Raw genomic sequence first — 20,487 nt, forward strand, 5'->3', positions numbered from 1 at the left:
TGCCTAGTCGTATCATCAGTGTTCTTGGATTCTTATTTCTTTGTGGCCCACCATCCTTCTATATGGCTTCCATCTCTCCTCACAGTCCAATACGGCTGTTGGAGCTGTCATGACATCTGTCTACCAGGTAGAAAGATGGCTAAAGGACGTAGGGTGGGTGAAAAAAAGGTGGGTCTCCCAGATGGATCAGACATCTTTTAAACGCTTCACCAAATCCTCTAGTAATGCAAGTGGGCACATTACCTCCCAAAATAAAGTTTGGTTCTATATGTGATATGGTTTTTGGCTGTGTACCCACTCAAATCTCATCTTGAATTGTACTTCCCATAATCCTCACACATTGTGGGAGGGAACCGGTGGGAGGTAATTTAATCATGGGAACAGTTACCTTCATGATGTTCTGGTGATAGTGAGTGAGTTCTCACGAGATCTGATGGTTTTATAAGGGGCTTTTCCCTCTTTTGCTTGGCACTTCTTGCTGCTGCCATGTGAAGAAGGACATGTTTGCTTCCCCTTCTGCTATGATTGTAAGTTTTCTGAGGCCTCCCCAGTGATACTGAACTGTGAGTCAATTAAGCCTCCTTCCTTTGTAAATTACCCAGTCTCAGGTATGTCCTTATAGCTGTGTGAGAACAGACTAATACAACAAGTGTGTCCTCAAATGGCTTATCATTTTCAAACACATGTAAAAACAATTTAGGGTAATTCAGAATTATGTGGGCAACTAAGTTTGGATTACTTTCGGGAATATAAGTAGGAAAGAAAGGAATTTATTTTTGTTAGTAGGGATCTGAGTAAAAATAAATGCTTGGTCTGCGTATTTTGATATATTATGTAATGATTCTTTTCTTTTTCCATTTGGTGTGCACACCAATCTGTTTTTTTATTAGTATTATACTTTAAGTTCTGGGGTACATTTGCAGAATGTGCAGGTTTGCTACATAGGTATACACATGCCATGGTGGTTTGCTGCACCCATCAACCCATCATCTACATTAGGTATTTCTTCTAATGCTATCCCTCCCCTACCGCCTACCCCCAGACAGGCCCCAGTGTGTTATGTTACCCTCCCTGTGTCCATGTGTTCTCATTGATCAACTCCCACTTATGAATGAGAACATGCAGTGTTTGATTTTCTGTTCCTGTGTTAGTTTGCTGAGAATGATGGTTTCCAGCTTCATCCATGTTCCTGCAAAGGACATGAACGCATCCTTTTTTATGGTTGTATAGTATTCCATGGTGTATATGTGCCACATTTTCTTTATCCAGTCTATCATTGATGGGCATTTGGATTGGTCTTAAAGAAAGATGGTGAACTATGAAGTCATCAGAACTTTAAATTATTTGATGTCTATATTTTCCCCATAAATGCTAGTTTTACTTCTGTCACAGGCAGCATGTGCAGGCCTGGTAAAGGAATGAGCCGTTTCTCAAGTTTCTTAGCAGAAAGGGATGAAACCCATTAAAGTATAAAACCCATTGCAGCTGTCAGCAGGGCCAACACAAGAGGCAGCCCATGTAACAACAGATAAACTTTTCTTTCTTGTGTTTGTGTTCTGGTAATATAAGTGGCTCCAGGGTAAAACACATGTATTATTTGACTGCTTCCCTCAAGTCTAGCACATAGTAGATGGTGGAATGATGGAAGGAATATGAATTACTAAATGTAAATATACATTTATTTAAATGACCACTCAGCATGTACAGGGTGGTGATGGTGAGAGTCAGCAGGAACCCATGCATGTTTGGAGCCAAATTAACTTCAGTTCAAATTGTCACTTGGCCACACAATCGGAATGACTTTAGCTAGGTTAAACTCTCTAATCCTCAACTTCTTCATTTTCAAACTGGAGGTTGCAATCCTGAAATATTATGCAGGAATACCATTAAGAGTGGACAGGATGTCTGCAAACCGTATAATGCAGATTCAGATGAGGTAGGTGTGTAGGAAGTGCTAGATATCATAGCCATGGCCCTGCGCCTAAGCTACTCTGAAACAAAAGAGACCTTTCTGCCCTCATGCCCATGGACACTGGAATCAACACCAATAAATTATTGCCGCATATGAGTGTGTTCTTTTACTTTACTCTCCTTTTAGGAACATCTAAGTTAAGTCCTCAACATCTAAAGACCTAGGAGTGGGTTTATAAAGTGGTGGTTCTGAAACATTTTTTGGTGGAAGCTTGGCAGTGCCTTGGTAGGTCACAGAGCAGAAGATGGCAGTGCTGCAGGAGGAGAGGCAGAGTGTATCTTCCCTCCTTGCCCAGCACACAGTGCCACTTTCATAAGTTTTATATTTTAGTGCTTAGTCTAGTTTGAAAAAGGAGCTGCCACTATTCTAAAAATCTTTTGTTCGTCCTATTTGTTGGAAGAAATTTGATATTTATCTTACTACATATTTCCTAGCAATTTTATTGACAATGGATTAGTTTTGCTGTCATTTAATGGTTGTTTGATATTGAGATAAGTTCCCAGTTTGAAATCTGCACATGTGCATGAGATATGCCCAAGGAGATCAACTTTATTAACTAGATTTTAAAATGATACTTCTGGCTTTTTTATATCCAAATTACCTCAAACCCATGGCTAGTTGGGTCTTTTTTGTAGGATGTTGAAGAAAAATTTGTATAGACCTTCCACAAAGTTAAGAAGGACTTTACATAAGAAAAGACTTCAGTGTGGGAAGCTCTAAGAAGTCATACCAGCATTTAGAGCAACATGGCTTCTCTTCCTTATAAGAGTGTTCTAGATACAGGGCAAAGAGGTGATTGCTAATGATTGCTATTTTTGTCCACGAGTGGACATTCTCTTATCCTGCAGTGTAGTTCTTGTTTCTAGTGTGCAGTGCTCATTATTGCCAGAAATGGCCTGGGGCACCATTTGTTTCATCCACTGTTCAGGTGATTCACAAGTGGAGTCACCTTGTGGACCACTGTCTCGTGTTTGGCAGTTTCACACCAATGACAGAACAAGACAGCTTGCCATTGTGTGACATCATCAGACACAACTGTGTTATAGGAGTAATTAATAATAATAATAATACAACCCAGTGTTTGTTTACTGCTGTATATTGGTTCAAAATGTTTTCTTATTCATTAGCTCATTTACTGATAAAGGAGCTACTTTATTCTCATCTTGTTATGGATGCAGTGACTAACCTACAGCAGGATTAAGTGAGTTCCTTCAGGCTACCTTATCTATTTCCTGGGGTCCAAAGACAAGGAAGAGGAATGTGCCAAAGCTGGGCTCCGGGTTGTGACTATTCAGGCTGTGTAAATGTCCAATTCAATCATGGCTTGGTAATACTTTCACAAAATGGCTGTTGATTACAGTAACATGCACATTGTGGAAATGAGAGATAGGCAAGTGCCATGAAGTCACTAATTAGATAGTCAAAGTAAACAATTGTTTTCAATTAATTGTCACAATTACTAGTCCCTTCAGAACAAATTGAATGACTGAATGACTAAAATGACACACAAATTTGCAACTGATGGTGCCAAGGTAATTAAACCACTAGGAGAAATTAAATATTAAATATCATCCAGTGAATGATTCTTTCAGTATTTGCTAAATCATTACTCATAATTCTCTTCTTAAGAATCTCAGAGGTCAAGGACCTCAACAAGTTATGTGTTCTATAAGAATTATCATTATCTGATCTTGGGAGGCAAATAAATGGGGAAAGCATACCAATCCCCACATGCACATTCATTATAACTCATGGAATAAAATTTTTTAGAGCTGTAAGGAAACTCAGAAATCATTTCATAGTCATAGAATTTTAGAGCTGTCAGAAACTCATTTTGAAGCCAAGACAGGCTGAGTGGCTTGAAGAAAGTTGCACTGTTTTGTATGTAAAATCTGAGGTGGGTCTTTTGATGACCCTTTACTCAGGTGTTGTTTTCAACAGTGTGCTATTCCCTTAGCTCTATCTATGATAGTGATAACTATCATGATAAACATTGCTACTATTTGCAAGGTATATTTCGTTTTTCTTTTTCTTTATTAATCTTAACTTATTGCCTCTGAAATGAGCATAGTTTATTGAGATAAAGTGGCCTTAAAGAAGCATCAAATCTAGAGGGCAGCTTTGGAATCAGATAGCTGTGGATGAAATCTCTTATTCATCATATGACCAAAGGGAAATGCTGTAACAACTCTGTGTTCAGCGTCCTCAACTATAAAAAGGGAAGCAGCAATACTGATGCGAATATGATTGTTCAGGCATTTACTTAACAAGCTTCTGCTATGAGATTCCCTCGTGATGTGCCAGTGTCCATTCCAGTGATATACAAAAGGACAGACCCTGTTCTCAAAGAGCACATTGTTTAATAGTAGAGACAAATAAATAAAGCATAAGTGCAATCTTATCTGCTAACATGAATTCCTCCTGTAGATATTAAGAATAATTTCCTCATCTCAGGTCTAGTCAGGATTTTCCTTTTAAATAGAAATGAGTGCAAGCTGAATGCCTAGAGCACACAATTTCGGGAATTATTCCTTCGCGGGGTTGCACAAGTATAGGGTCAGCCCCTGAGAACAAGTGCCTCTTGTAAGCTTTGCACCCTGGATGCCTCAATTGTCTCAACTAATCATGGCCCCACATCAAACCTGCCTTAAAAGTCCTTAACTCAGTTTGAAATCATTCACTTATTTAGGTGATTATTTGATGGATGACTGCCTATAGCTCTAGATTATAATCTCTTTAATAGCAGGATCCTGGATTCTTTTCCTCACCACAGCACCCCTACTGCCTGCATGCAGCACGTTGTGGTACTCCATAAATATTTGCCATATGAGGCTAAATGAAAGCATGCATTAATGAATGATGGAAGAATGTTGCTATGATCTGAAAATTTGTGTCCCTCCAAAATTCACATGTTAAAATGCTAACCTTAAGGTGATGGAATTAAGAGGTGGGAGGTGAATGTGTCATGAGGGTGGAGCCTTCATGAATGGGATTAGTGTTTAGAAAAAAGGCCTCAGATAGCTGCCTTGTCTCTTTCATCCTGCAAGGACACAGTCGGAAGATGGCCATGTGAACCAGGAAGCAGGCCCTCACCAGGCACCAAATCTACTGGTGCTTAGATTTTGAGCTTCCCAGCCTCCAGAATGATGAGAAATAAATGTTTTTTTTTGTTGTTGTTGTTGTTGTTACAAGTCAGTCAGTTATGGTATATTGCTATGGAAGCCTGAATGTTCAATAATATAAGTTAATTAGAGGACAGGGATCTAAATCCACCTGGTGGAGTAGCAGGGACCCACTGAAGAGAAGGTGGGGTCTGTGCCAAACTCCAAAGGCTTTCCCACAAATTATGATCTGCAGACTGCAAGCATCCATTACCTGGCAACTTGTCAGAAACACAGAATCTAGGGTCCTCCTCCTAAATCCAAATTTCGTCAAGATCTCCAAGTGATTCCTATTCATATTAAAGTTGGAGAAGCATTGGTCTAAAAGATGCAGGGGTTAAGCCAGGTGAAGCCCAGAAACTGTCAGCTTAGGGCAGAGAACTCATTGAAAAAGGGTGACTGTGTTAAAACTTAAATTATAAAATCAAATGAAATGTATTACCTGATTCCTCGTTACCAGGTCCCGCTTTAAATACTCCATGTGTATTATTTCATCTCCTCAACAACCTTCTGAGCTATTATTATTATTATTATTATTATTCCCATTTTACAGCTGAAGAAAGTGAGGTGCAGAAAGATTGAGGCTCTTGTCAGTGTCATAAAATGAAAAAATGGCAGATCAATCCCAGGTAGTCTGAATCCACATCCTGTGCTATGAACTCTATGCTTTTTTCTTTCCTTGGGAAGTGTGTAAGTTTGGCATATAGCCATCTCCAATACATGTCCTCTTTCATTGAGAGTCATGCCTGAAGGAATGCTCATCTTTTTGTCAAATTCTGCATATCTCTTCCCCTCCTTTCCTTAAACATCTAACATGAGCTCAGATTATCAAAGTCAAACAAACACAATTCTCCAATTAAACACACCCCACTTATTCTTAAGCAGGCACTTGTCCCAGAGAAGGTGTACAGAAGGAATTCCAGGAAGTGGTGACACTTGAATATTGCCAGGCAAGGAAAGTAAACAATTGTCCTAGAAAACACACAGAGGCAGAAGCCATCATGGAATATGCAGGAAACTGGTGATGAGGTTCAACAGTAGAACTTACCCAGTGAAGTGATGTGGTGAGAATGCTAGCATATGGGAGAAGCTCCCACTGGGGAGTGTGGGGGTGGTTCAGAGGAGCATGGGGTGCCTTGATGAATCTTGGAGGAGGGGGAGATGCACTAGAACAGAAAGAGCAGGATAGAGAGCTGTGGACAGACCCCAGCAATGGAAGAATAAACCATCAGAATTTCATGTAGATATTAGATGGGACAGTCAATTGTTGACTTGTTGAGGTTGGGCTGCCTCAATGGAGATATCCAGTAGGTCTCCAGATTGCCAGGTCTTAAGCTTAGCAGATAAAACTGGGGTAGAGATACAGGGTTAGGAGTTGGCAGCACACAGATACATACTTGTTGACTGAGGGAAGGATTTGATTATCCAGGGAGTGGTGTGGAGTGAGATAATGTGAAGTCATATAGGATGGAAATTTCAGGAGCCCCAACATTGAAGAGGTGAATTGAAAAACAAGACCTGGAGACACCTGAGAAAGAAGAGTATGTAACCAGCACTACGCTATGCTGTAGAGACTTAACAGTGACCCAGATGCCACCCCAGACTTTGTGGAGCTCACAGCCCAGCTGGTGAGAGAGATGTGGAAGCCAATAGCGCTGCAAAATGAGGCAGGATAAATGGGCAGGTAAAGGGCCATGCCCTCAGAGGAGGAATATCTAACTGGGTCGGGAGTGTTGAGCTATCCGTCTTTTAGACATGAAGAAATTTTTGCCCAAAGAAGCTGAAGCCATTGGCCAAAGTTGCTGTGAAAAACCCAAGGCAAAAACAGGAGAAGAATTTGTGTTTTCTATGTTTTTAAGGAAATATACTTACATGGTTTCAAAAATATCTTTCATTGTCCACTGGCACAGCTTCTCTCTGGCTGAGATGGCTTGGGCAGGGCCCAAAGAGCTGTGCATCATGTCATAATTCACTTGGCAAGAGCCAAGGGCAATATCTCTGTCTCATAAATAGAAAAGAAGAGACTTTGTAGTCACTGCACACTGACCACTTGGGGCCATAAACTCATTCTCAAATGAACTACCTGTTGCCAATAGGCTGGGAAGGCTCACCCAATGAATGAGGGTGTGGGAGATTGGACTTTAGAAGAAAACCAGCTTGCTCTTAGTGATTTTTTTTCTTGAACTAATTAGCAGAAAAAAAAAAAAGAACTAAAAAGACTCATGACCGTTTTGGGGACTTTACAAAGACAGTTTTAGTTAATTGCATTGAGTTCCATCCTCTAAAATCTGACTTTGGTTTGCTTTTTAGAAGTCTGTAGATAAACTGGTCCAGTCAGGGTACAATATGGTCTTTATGTGACAGGTTTTAAGCTGTAGGAAACAGTGGACTAAGCAACTATCCATTTTTTACACTTAGGAAAGTCAGCCTGCTTTGTCCAATATCTTCCCCTAAGGAGTGAGGCCTACCAGCCCCTCGGGTATGGAGCACCAGGAGTCAAGTGGAAGTGCGGGAGTACCTCCTGCCCACAGCTGCACCTGTATGTAGCCAGATGGTGAGCACCCACCAGAAGGGGGCACCACTGAGACATCAAGCCCAGGAAGTGATTTCCAGGGTGTTGCACAGCAGGTTGTGGGTTGCACAGCAGGAAGTGAGAGGCAGGGCAAATGAGTGAAGCTGCATCTGTATTTACAGCCATTCCCCATCGCTTGCATTACTGCCTGAGCTCTGCCTCCTGTCAGATCAGTTGTCAGTGGTGGCATTAGATTCTCATAGGAGTTCAAACCCTATTGTGAACTGCACAGAGAAGGATCTAGGCTGCAAGCTCCTTATGAGAATGTAATGCTTGATGATCTGTCACTGTCTCCCATCACCCCCAGATGGGACCATCTAGCTGCAGGAAAACATTATGGTGTGAATTGTACAATAATTTCATTATATATTACAATGTAATAATAACAGAAATAAAGTACACAATAAATGTAAAGCTCTTGGATCCTCCCAAAATCATCCCCCACCCATGTCTGTGGAAAAACTATCTTCCATGAAACCATCCCTTGGTGCCAAAAAGTTTGGGGACTGCAGCTATAAAAGCAAAGAACTCCAGAGCTGGGTATAGAGATTCAGAGCCAGGACGCTGAAGAACAAAGAGGGAAGAGAACAAGAGGGTGATGTATTTGCTAGCAATTGGACTCTATTTTGAGTAGATGGGCCTGATCCATTTAAAGTGTTTGGTAATGGACAAATACCCATGAATAATTCAGGCCCATAACTTTTGTTTTAACTTAAACAATCTGGATAATTACTTGGATTTTTCTTCACGTTATCTAATATGTATATGTATATGCATATGTATAGCAAAAACTCAGCTGCAGGTTTCTGCTCAAAGTGCTTCATGGGATAATTTCTGGTGTACTTTTGCTGTATTGACAGAGAGACTGATTTCTCTTCTCTTGCCTGTTTTTCATTCCCTGTTGATGCTTCCGTGATGATGTGTGTGTGTGGGTGGGGGTGGAGTAGGGGGTGGCTGGGGGAAGGAAGGAGATGGTCATCTACTATTCATTCATTCCATTCATTTAAAATATGGTATTCAGAGCCATCCATGTGCCAGATGCTATGCTAGATACTAGAGACACAAAGATGGATAAGATACAATTCTTGACCTCAAGGGGCTCATAGTCTGGTGGGCATGTAAGAACGTTATGACATTGCTCTGATAGAGGAAAACATGGGATGTGGAAATGTACCAAGGAAAGGGACTTTGAGCCTTGCCTAAACTTACTGTCTGCCCACGTTTGTGTGGGGATAGGTTGCCTAGAGCCTCAGGGCAGCTCTTCAGTTTTCAGCTGGAGTCACTCTGAGCACAGAATGAGTATGAGTTCCCAGAGCTGCACATGCTCCCTCCTGTCATGTCTTCAGGTCACCAGCCTTGTGACACATTCAGTTTGTGATAAGGCGATGCTCAGACAACTGATGAGTTGGCCCATCCCAGGGTCCTTTTACACGCTCTTCTTTTCTTCACCAGGGAGGAAGATCCATACCCTTCCACTATTTCTTCTGGAGTCTGACCTTTCCTTTCATGTAACTTCTAAAAAGAAATCCACTGCAGCTTTGATGTTTCATACTTTAGAGGTCTGTAGTAATAAGAGCCCAAGTCTTGCATTTGTGTAAAATATTTACTGAATCCCTGAATCCTGTGCTCCAGATGTGTTCTAAGAGTCAGGTACGAATCTCCAACCAAACCTCTGCAGTGGAGTCACAAATACCCTACCCAAATCCATCCAAGCATGAGCTCCATTACATCAATAACCTTATCTCTTTAGTACCTGGCTGTGTTCTAGGACATAAAACCCAGCAGGCAGTCAACAAATATTTGGTGAAAAATTTATCTATTCAATAGTTATTCCACCTTTCATTCTAATGCAATCCTGATCTTTTAAAGCCCAGTAAAATCATTTTTTGGCCATCCTTTCTTGCTGATAGAATTAATTATGTCGCCTGAAATATAAGGAGGTCTTGTTGGGCAGGGATCCCAGGGGAACTCCTCAAAGGGGCACAAATTCAGTTGGCTTATGCCCTTTTACCATTTTGGCCTCTTGCCGTTTGTCTTCTACTTTTCCATGCCTGCAAAGCAGTCATGATGACATGAGATGCAGCCAATGACTTTGAACTGACCTTGAAGAAAAGCTGTGCAACAATCCATCAGGGATATAATAAAGGATTCCCTCTATAGGAATGTATATGTATATATCTCCCTACATAGGATATTCCTATATATCTATAGGAATAGATATATAGATCACTATATAGGAATCTCTTTGATTACCTCCCTGATGAATTGTTGCACAGCTTTTCCTTGGAGAATGCCCAATGGCAAGGAGCTCATCATCTCAAAAAGCAGCTCCCTGGGCAGGTCTGTTTGTTACCAAACTTTACCTTTTTGTGAATCAGAATTTCTCCTGCTTTAATGGCTATCCATTAGTCTTAATTCCATTCCACAGGAGACACACACAAAATAACCAGTCTCTTTGTCATGGCAGAACCCCAAATATTTAAAGGCAGTCATCATATTCCTTCTATATCCGTTCTATCTTCAGGCCTTCCAGAGGTATTCTTCCTTGTTATGTTTTTTGTTTTTGGTCCTTGCTATGGCTTGAATATGCCCCTCATAAAGCGTGTGTTGGAAACTTAATCCAAAATGTTACAGTGGGGCCTAATGAGAGGTGTTTAGATCCTGAGGGCTTTACCTTCATAAAAGGATTAATGTTGATTTTAAAAGTGTTTGAGGCCTTGAGTTCAATCTCTTGCTCTTTTATGCCCATGTGATACCTTCTGCCATCTTACATTGCAACAAAAAACCTTCACCAGATATGGTCCCTCAATCTTGGAATTCCTGGTCTCCAAAACCAGGAGCCAAATAAATTTCTGATTTTTTTTTAAAAAACAAATTACACAGTCTCAGGTTTTGTTATAGCAGCATAAGATGGGTTCTGTTAGATTTTTTGTGTGTGTGCTCTTATTTCTTCTCCCTATATTCTGAGTTAAAGAAACACATGTACTTAGATAATGCATTCTCTAACCTTAGTAGTTTCTATTTTATAAGCAATCTTGTGCCTTCAGCATGTAATCACACACACATACATACACACAAATGAAGGAAAGATTCTGACACGGTTTACTCCAGTCAACTGAAAAATCAGCTGACATAGAACAAGGATGTGTTGTTTACAAAATGAAGTGGTTATAGTTTTTTGTTTTTATGTGAAATTTTTACACTGGCACTGTAGATAGAAATGGCAGTTGTAAAAACATTACTCATTTAACAAGAAACCCCAAGACATTAATGTGATTTACTTTCATATCCAGCTTATGTCTTCACCATGTATAACTTTATCATTCCCTAATTTGGGGGAAGTTTGTGCTTCAAAGACATTTTGCAATTAGTAACACTTGAGCTTGGATATATAAAGCAGGAAACAGAGTGAAAGGGATAAAAAACGCCAGTAGCTGTACAGTACAAAGTATTTCATATATTAAAATATATGATCTAGCTAAATGAAATTCAGATATCAAATTATACACATGCACATCCAGAGTCCAACGCATAGAGATCAAAGAAACAAGCAAACGTAGGTTTATCTGACAACACCTTGTCAGATAAGCTCTGTTCCTTTATTGAGAAGGTAGTGGCGTAGTGGCATTTGCTGGTAGGTGGCGTTTATGCGTACCAGAATGTGCCTGGGCCTCCTGTGGAATGTCTGGCATCTCCATGGTTAATTAATCTATTCTGCATTCTTCCTCTCCCCCACAGGGCTGACTGTAAAAAATCTTGCAGGGAGAAAATCTGGCTTCCGAAGCACTGCTTAAGTGACCTGACTTCTTAAAATAGTCCTTCATAAACAAAACTCACATGATATAATTTGAGTGTGTAAATCCAATTACATTTCCTGGGGAAGTGCAGGGAAGATTATACTAGCTTTCCCTGCTCTGTTGTGGCTGGCTGAAGCAGCATTCCTCGACTAAAGCCCCACAAAAATCCTGGGAAGAAAATTCTTTATATAACCCACTCTTTTGCTAACTGAGGTTCAAACCTATGTATCACAGAAATTTTGCAACCTTCAATACTGCCACTAATCTTCATGTTCTGTTACTTTAATTCTGCCCCAAAGAGCAAACCAAGAACACACTTCAAAAGCGATAAGTCAAGTGAACTGCTATGTTGTCCAGCTGCATATTCTGGGTCTACTGGTCTCTCAGAGAATCAATATTGTACCTATTTGGTGCTGAGAGGAAAGGTTTAAGATGAATGTTGCAAGTGTCTCCTATGTTTTGGAAATAAACACATGTAGAAGCAACTTAAATAGGCACACTTGTGAAATGAATAAATTAGCATCTTAAGAAATATTTAGACAACAGTAAAATGTCACATCAGCATGATTGTAGTAGTGTCCTCTGATTAAATGTTGCTAGCAGCACTGAATATGGAATAAACTCTTTTTAAAAATCTTTCATTTTTTTGCTTGGTTTCACTCATTTCTGATGAGCTCTTAAAATGCCATCAATCATCAAAGTGTAAATATGACTAATGCATTTGTCCTACTTAGCATGACATTGTAGCAGCTGCTCTAGAAGCAAAGTCCTCCCAATCTTCCCAGTTCTAATCTAATTATGCTGTGACCTGCTGATAACAGTCAGGTGATATTACCAGATATGAAGGAAAACAAATTCATAATTCAATCTTGCAAAGCACACACTACACAATCATTTTACAACTCTCTCTAAATACAGAGACAACAAGCCTATTTGCAACTCCAGGGCAAAGATGTCTACAGGTCAGAGCTGAAGGGATTTAATTGGTCATTTCAGCAGTCATTAAGATACCCTTTGTAAAGCCCATTCTCCACCAACACACATACACACAAGCACACACACATACTCATGAAGAAGAAAGAAAGAAAAGAAAAATAGAAAGAAAGAAAAAGGAGACTCTCTGGATATCTTTTACAAGTAAGAGAGAATAATATTTCCATTTCTCGGCATTCAGAGGACTCTCTTGGGAAGGTTGATACTCAAATCGGCTTTTGAAAGGCATTTTTCTCAGACATGCTGGAAACCTGCCACTATTTTTTTAAAGCCTATATGAATTTCCTAAAGAAAAATGTACAGAAATGGAGATATTTGGGGTTTTAAGAAATGCACACCATAACTAGTGAGGTGCATTAAATTGGATTCCAGTCATACTCATTTAATGGATATTTATGTCTCTCAAATGAGTATGTACCTCGATACCAACTACCAAATTGGAATGATTTATATTTCATGCCATTCGTTGTACATTAAGTAGTCACAGGATTCCCTTTATTTGATTTGAGATAGCTATAAAGAACCTTAGACTTAGACAAAGAACATATAATATCTTTTTTTTTTTTTTTTTTTTTTGAGACGGAGTCTCGCTCTGTCGCCCAGGCAGGAATGCAGTGGTGCGATCTCGGCTCACTGCAAGCTCCGCCTCCCGGGTTCACACCATTCTCCCGCCTCAACCTCCCGCATAGCTGGGACTACAGGCGCCCGCCATCACGCCCGGCTAATTTTTTTTTTTTTTTTTGTATTTTTAGTAGAGATGGGGTTTCAGTGTGTTAGCCAGGATGGTCTCGATCTCCGGACCTCGTGATCCGCCCGCCTCGGCCTCCCAAAGTGCTGGGATTACAGGCGTGAGCCACCGCGCCCGGCCAGAACATATAATATCTTATGTTCAAACTGTATAAATGATGGGAGAGAAGTTGGTAATTTTATTATATTCATTTTATCTTTACTGTGAAGTCAGTCCTTCATTTAAGTGGTCAGAAATGTGTATTTAAGTCACATACAAAGTCAGCTTCCCTCCTGAACCCAGCTTACTCATACTATACACCACTATCTTATCCACCACAAAGAAAAAAAAAAAAAATTTCCCCTAAAAGATTTCTTAAAGGCCAAGTGGTAGGCTAAATGTCCCTCATTATAAGTCAAGTTTAACGATCATTCTTTAGCATTTTTCTGGCTCTAGTCTCTCCTGTTCAATAGGATGTTGAAAGGTAGGAAAGAAGATGTTGCATGAGGAATTTAAATCTGACAGCATGACCTTGAGCACTAAGTAACCTGGATTTGCATACCTGGCTGCCTTCGATTGTACAGTTATCTTGGAGAAATCATCTCCACTCTGACAAGTCCGCTTATCTATCTCACCAAGAGGCACAGAAGACTAATTAGCCACTAGCTGTAACATTTTAGAATCCCCAAGAGGGAACCATAATGCAGCGATCTTTCTGGTTAAATATTGCTGCCTCTCAGTTTTCCAATAACTAAATGATTTCCACCATCTTATCACTAATGAGCTAAAGTATGAGAATGAGATGAGTTTCAAATGTAAGATAGCTCCTATTATTGTCACCAGCAATTAAAATAGAGTAAAATGCTAACCATAGCAATAGCGTTTACAGTTTCTCTACCCTGTGAAAGAACCTAGCAAATATAATCTTATCATTAATCCTTTATTTATACATATAACATCATTTTGTAATGAATTTCCTGGTGGATAAATTGAATTGGTGAGACAATTGGTTTATGATGTGGAAAAAATAAACCAGTGTCTTAGGGAAATCTGGACAAGATATTCCTATCATTGGTTTGAGGCTTATTTAACTTGGATTGGGGGCAGTTTCATAAGAAAGAAATGATTGTAGTCCTAGTGCTGCCTATAGCTGAGCTAAGTCAGAGTGAAATAAAAGGAGCCCTTCAAACTGGGTTTTGAGCCTTCTGAAAGTTTCTCAGTCTTTCCAATGTCACTCCAGATGCAGAAAACATATGGGTGATTATGTCTGCTCTAGACAATAATCTCTTTGTTGGGTGGGAAGTCAATGTTTGTAGTGTGTTAATTGAGTAGAGAAAACATAAACCATCTCTTTTCTGATGGCAGGGAATTTCCTGAGTGGCCCCTTTTAGGTTCCATTTTGTATCCACAGTGGAAAGCAAATGGTGATTCAATAAACACAGGGCTTTGTCTCTTCATATAGGGTGTCTGCAGAGATTTTCAGTGTGGTTGCTACCCTGTCAAGTCACAGATGTCATTTCCTTCAGGGTAGAAAGAGGGAAAGCAGATTCTCATAGCTTAGATTAAAGGAAGTTAATCACTGGCTCATTTGTTCCTTTCAAAAATGATATTTTCAGGGAAGTGAAACAGCTGCCAAGGTGTGCTAAGTCTATACTCTCATTTTCGTTTCCTAAATCCTGAAAATGCTAAGTTAAACATTAGCCATCCCCCTAAAGAGAATGAAGATTAATGTGGAGAAAGATGCTATTCCAGTGTTTATGGCTTTTAGTTGACAGATTTGTATCCAGCTAAGCAGAATGATGAGCTAGCTACAATGAGCCTATGCCCAGCAATTCACTGACTTTTCTCTCATAATTTCCCTTTGGCTTCTTCATTAAATGTTTATTCATGTGCTATACAGAATTTACTCTCTTAAGCAGTAAAAGAAGTACTCCTCACTCTTTAATAGTTTCAAATGCTTACATGTTTAGAAGGATAATCACTAAAGGGTTTCTGAAGAGTAATTGGCATCTGAGTCAGGGTTTGAATTCTGTCCTCACCACTTGCCAGGTTCCTGATCCTCAGGATATCACTGTAAAGTTTCTAGGATTCTGCCATTTTTTTCTCTGAAATGAAAATGAAGGATGATACCATCTATTTTGCATCATGAGATGTGATGATGCACATAAGGGTGCTTAGTTACATGTAAAATACTGTGCAAAGCAAAGGATTATTATTTTTTTTATTTCTTTAAAAGATGTTTACATGTAAGACTGCCTGACACACACGTGTGTGTGTGTGTGTGTGTGTAGAAAGCTTTCACCAACATAACACCAGAGCACTTGGATATTTTATAATATTTCCTATATGATGAATTGTCTTGTTCATTCAGTGACCGTTTGTTGAGTACCTACTATATGCGTGGCGTTTTTCTACAGGCTGAGGATAAAATGCTATTTATGATAGACAACATCCTTGCCCTTATGGTGTTTACATTCTTGTGAGGGTGTGGGGAGAAACATAGTAGATATAAACAAATAAGGTAATTTCAGATAGCAGATGTGCTCTGGAGAAAATAAAACAAGTCATTTACTAGAGAAAGTAGCATTTGAGAGTCTGGAACAATAAGAATGTGCCAGTCTTATAAAGACTTAGGAAAAGTTGCTCTAGGTAGCAGGTGAAAAGACCTAGAATTAGGAAGAGCTTAGAATATGGCAAAAATGAATAGCGTATTTGGAGCCTAATGAAGGGAAGACAAGAGAAGAGAAGGAAATATGATTGGAGAGAGAAGCAGCAACTAGCTCAGGGAATCAAGCATGCCGTGATAAGCAGTTAGGATTTTACTCTAGTTGCTATAAGAAGTGTTTAGCAGGTTTTGAGCATTCTTTATGTGTTACCAGACATGGAAAACTAAATAGTACCTATTCAAAAATCACAGATTCTTATAAAAAGCGATTTATTCTCTACTTCGTCCATCTGCACGATCTAGGAAAGACTCTTCAGCCCATAGAGGGCGCCAAAGGACCTTTAAAGGCCCTTTCAGCACTGAAATGAGGGGAGAGAGCTCTGGTTGTTCCTTTAGAGTTTTGGTAAAAGGCGACTCAACCTATGAAATCGTAGTTTATCTATAATTTTTACCCAAATAAAAAATTGAATGAGCTTGGCTTACATGCATCAGGACCTTGGTTTTCACAGTGGAGAATTGTTTATGATGAGATGAGGGTGGGAAGACATTTGGGGGTTATTTTTAATCTTCTCCCATCTGGTAGTATTTGAGTAGAGTATAAAACAAATATGGAGCCAAAATTTACTCTCTGGATTCACTTGGCAAGAAAAATATATCTATACTTAGAACTTTGAAAACACTTATAATTTGCCACTTAGGATGTGTTATTCTAAATACTATTCCAAACTTACTTATTAAGTTTTCTAGTTGTGTGTACTGAGGAAGGCTATTGAGTGAAAAGTAGTGGGTTATAGTACAGGGAATTTCTTATACATGATCAGATACCTATGCTTTATCGTGAAAACAACTCATAGTGAGTTAGATGAAAAAAAGAGAAGGCAAAGAGAAGGAAAAAGAAGGAGGAGGGGGAGGAAGACAGGGAAGAAAAGGTCTGCTAATGTCTAAGTATACAATAAACAAAATAAAAAAGAGAATGAGAGAGCTTGGAAGAAAGTAGATTTAGATGTACTGGCATGTAGATCTTCATGTAAACAGGATTGAGAAATAGTTAATACCAAAGAATTTGACTTCCGCTTCCCAGATTGAGACTTATTTGTTATATGTGGATATAAAGGTTCACGGTGACTGTGATAAAACCTTCATTATTGTCTTTAATAAGAAAAAGTTCAGTCAATCAGCCCTTACTCAGAGTCTCTCATCTCTCCATTTCATGCCTGATTATCACAGGCATGTAATTTATATACTCTTTGCTTTACCCAGAGACACTTCAGAAAGCACTGTAAAAGCAGCCAACCAGATAAGTCACCTGAGCAAAGGAATATAGAACTATTGGAGAACAGACAGGATCCCACATTGACCAGAAGTCCAGGAGGCCAATGATGAGTAAAGCACTCTAACAGTGCTGGCAATCTAAACATCATGAGCAATGTTCAGTAGGGTCGGGCCTGTTTATTCTAAGCACCATCTATTCAAATTCGACAATAAGGAAGAGGAGTTTTAAGCTTCTAATACAGCAAAAATGATACAGAGGCTAAGGACAGAGCGGGCCCATACAAAGCAGCTCCCTGATCATGCATCTCACGCCAGCCGTCTATTTGAAAACACTTCACTTGACATGTTTCCCTCATTTTTGAGAAACCCCCAAATTCACTCTCCTGTTACCTAGCATACATTTTGCAAAGACAGTGCCATGCCATTAATTATCTATTGGTTCTAGTAAATTTAAACAATAGAAACATTGTCTACCTTCTCATCTATAAACAATGTGAACTTTGTTCACATAAGCATATCCATATTTGAGGGGAAGAATAGAAAAAAAAAGGAGGAGAAAGGAGGGAAAGATACCTAAAGAACAAGATTCCACCTAAATATAATATTTAAACCATCTACATCAAAATGCCCTTTTCCAATTAATCAAAACTTGCATTCTTCGCCACCCGCAATTACTGAGTTTGGTTTATTCAAAGCACTGGGGTCGCATCGTGTCATGAGAGAAGATACCATGTTCGGTCACCTAGGCAATAAAAAATTCCCGAGAAAACCATGTGTCATAGGATTGTTTGAAGGATTGGATGAAATAACATGTACAGTACTCAGCACTGATAATCAGTATGTGTTTAACAAATGTATGTTCCTTTGAGAACTGAGGGTTTGTGGCTTAGAGATACGGAAAAACACAACTCTGAAGCCCAGAGCCTGCTACAACACCCTACTGCGACTCTCCTGAGGAGAGCTGTTAAGGAATGGGTCACCTTCTAAATCTGGATGCTTCTCTTCCCCTTCTGTCTCCTGCTCCAGAGACTGCAGACCCTGAGGGAGGGGAATGAGGAGCAGAAAGCAGACTTTCTTAGCTGATGTCAGAGTAGGATTACTCATAGAATCAGAGTAGAAGGGTAGAGTTGGTAGAAACTTTTAGAGGTCATTTAGTTCCACTTTAAGAAGAGATTGCATTCCGCTAACACTCAAGACCTCCTAGGTGCAAGGCACTGTGCCAGACTGAAGGCGGAGACTTAAAGAGAGTGAGGCAACCCTGGCTCTCTGGAAGCTATATGATTAATAACCCGGGGAAGTCAGAGGGGAAACAAATGCAAGGCAGACAGGAGTTACCTGGTTGATGGAAATGACCGCCAGCCCGGGGATGACCACTTGGAGGATGACCTGCAGCAGCGAGGTGCCCAGGCCGGCCAGGATGGCCCAGGTGAGCGGCAGCGGCAGCATACTGTAGGTGGCGAAGAGCGTGAAGAGCACGTAGCCTATGCCGTCGCCCAGGAGCCCGTAGCCGAGGCCTGCTGCCAGGATCTGGGTGGTCATGGCCACCCAGGTGACCACACCGCTGTACTGCAGGTACGTGTGGGAGGTGGTGTCCTTCCTGACCACCACCAGGGCGCAGATCACTACCTCAATGCCGGTGAAGAAGCCCAGCAGGATGCCCTTGAGCGGGTCCATGGGGGCCGAGGCCAGGCTCAAGTGTAGGACCAAGAGAGTGAGTTTGGTCAGCACGTCCAGCACGTTCATCACCACTTCCGATTTGCGCCTTTGGCCCAAGAAATAGCGCTGGTAGAGGCGTTCCAGATCCCGAGATTTGAAGGAGTTGCGCAGGGTGGGGAAAATGACCCCTCGGTAGCTATAGCCCCCATTGAGAAAGAAATCCGAGTTGCTGGGGGCACAGTCAAGGTGCAGGAAGCCCAGGTCGCCCCCGCCTCCGCTGCCGCTGGCACTGCCGCTCCCGCTGCGTTCCGGGAAGACTTTGGTGCTGCAGGTGCTGTGCGCTCGCTCCCCCGGGCCCAGCGAGTAGAGGGGCAGCGCCGAGTCGCCTGACAATTGCGGCGCGTGGTGGTTGGGGCCGCCGCCCGCAGGGTCCGAGGCTTTGCCCGAGCCTCCACTCCCGCTGCCGCTGCCTCCCCGGTGCCCGTGAATGAAGCGCTGCTCCGTGATGTGTCGCACCGCCGTCTGCCACAGCAGCCGCTGCGGCCGGGAGGCGCTCCTGCCGTCGCCGGCCGGGGGCGTCGGGTGGATGGTGTAGAGTTCCTCGCTGCCTGTAAGGCAGCGCACATCGGAGAGCTCCATGGCTCTGGGCCGCAGGGAAGGAAGCGCAGAACCTTGGGGAGGCAGCCGGAGGAGGGGGTTCCTAAAGACTCAAAGGCGGCCTGGTAGGAGCTTGGCAGCGATCCCTTTTATCCTAGGCTGCCCCGTTGCAGTAGCCCTGCGCCAGGGCTCCCTGTGGGTCAGGTCATACTGTGCCCAGGGGCAAAGGGCACCTGGAAGATCGCGGCGGACCTCGGCGTCCTTCCGCGCTGCTCTCCCGCCAGCCGGCGCAGCTTGGGTACGCAGCGGCAGTGGTTATTTGTCCTCAGGAGCCGCAGCCCCTTCCTGGGCTCAGGCTCCTTGGTTGGTTCTAGGATCAGCGTTTTGGCGCAGCCTTTACTCTCCAAGAGACGCCTAAGCGCCTGGGCGCCGTGCTTCTGCTGCGCGTCGGGCGGGTCCTGGCTGCAGCACTGGGCTCTGGACGCCCACTGTTCCGCGGCTGCAGGGGGCCTGGCCGGCGGTGACCGGCGGCAGCGATGGGTGCGAAGTTAGCAGATGTGGCTGGAATCATCGCCCTTCGGAGAACTCCATTGCGCCGGGATGGGGAGCAGGGGCGGAGCTGGGGGCGGGGGCAAAGAAGGAGGAGGAGGGGGGCACGGTGAGGTGGCGGGGCGCCCCGCGACAGGGTTGGAGAGGTGGTAGCCTCCGCGCTAACAATTCACCAAATAGTTAATTTGGAGGAAGGGGTATGCTGAGGCTCCCTCCTAGGCTCTTTCCTAGTTCCGGAGCAAGGACTGACAGCGCAGCTCTGGCTCTGGCCAGAAGCATCCCTCCGGGAGGGGGTGTGGGGACTCTCGCCCCAGGGTCCCAGCCCGAGCTATAAGACGAGGTCAACGCTTTCAGCTGTGCTTTCGAAGGGTCGCAGCACACAGTTCCCATCCCCTTTACTTCGTTCTTTGGAGTCCATTTGGCTCGGAGCTAGGAGGATCAGGAGGCGAGGAAAGGAAAAAGTGGGGAGGGCTCCAAAGCCAAGAGCTCCGAGAACGAAGAGAAGCCGCCGGTGCGGATATCTGAG

The 20,487-nt window shown here is 42.1% G+C and overlaps 1 protein-coding gene across 3 annotated transcripts in view; it reads right to left on the minus strand.

Annotated features, from left to right (window-relative positions):
- Positions 1-20,015, minus strand: part of ADCY8 (adenylate cyclase 8) — a 274,396-nt gene extending 254,381 nt beyond the window's left edge. Inside the window, exon 1 of one of the 3 annotated variants that reach the window (XM_055287260.2) lies at positions 18,495-20,015. In XM_055287260.2, the coding sequence (XP_055143235.1) occupies positions 18,495-19,454 (960 nt within the window). In that variant the 5' untranslated portion in view covers positions 19,455-20,015. The remainder of the gene's footprint in view (positions 1-18,494) is intronic. The other 2 variants (XM_055287261.2, XM_055287262.2) reach the window with 2 other exon arrangements.
- Between the last annotated feature and the right edge of the window lie 472 nt (positions 20,016-20,487).

This window comes from Symphalangus syndactylus, chromosome 7, assembly GCF_028878055.3.
Source record: "Symphalangus syndactylus isolate Jambi chromosome 7, NHGRI_mSymSyn1-v2.1_pri, whole genome shotgun sequence".
Classification (NCBI taxonomy): Eukaryota; Metazoa; Chordata; class Mammalia; order Primates; family Hylobatidae; genus Symphalangus; species Symphalangus syndactylus.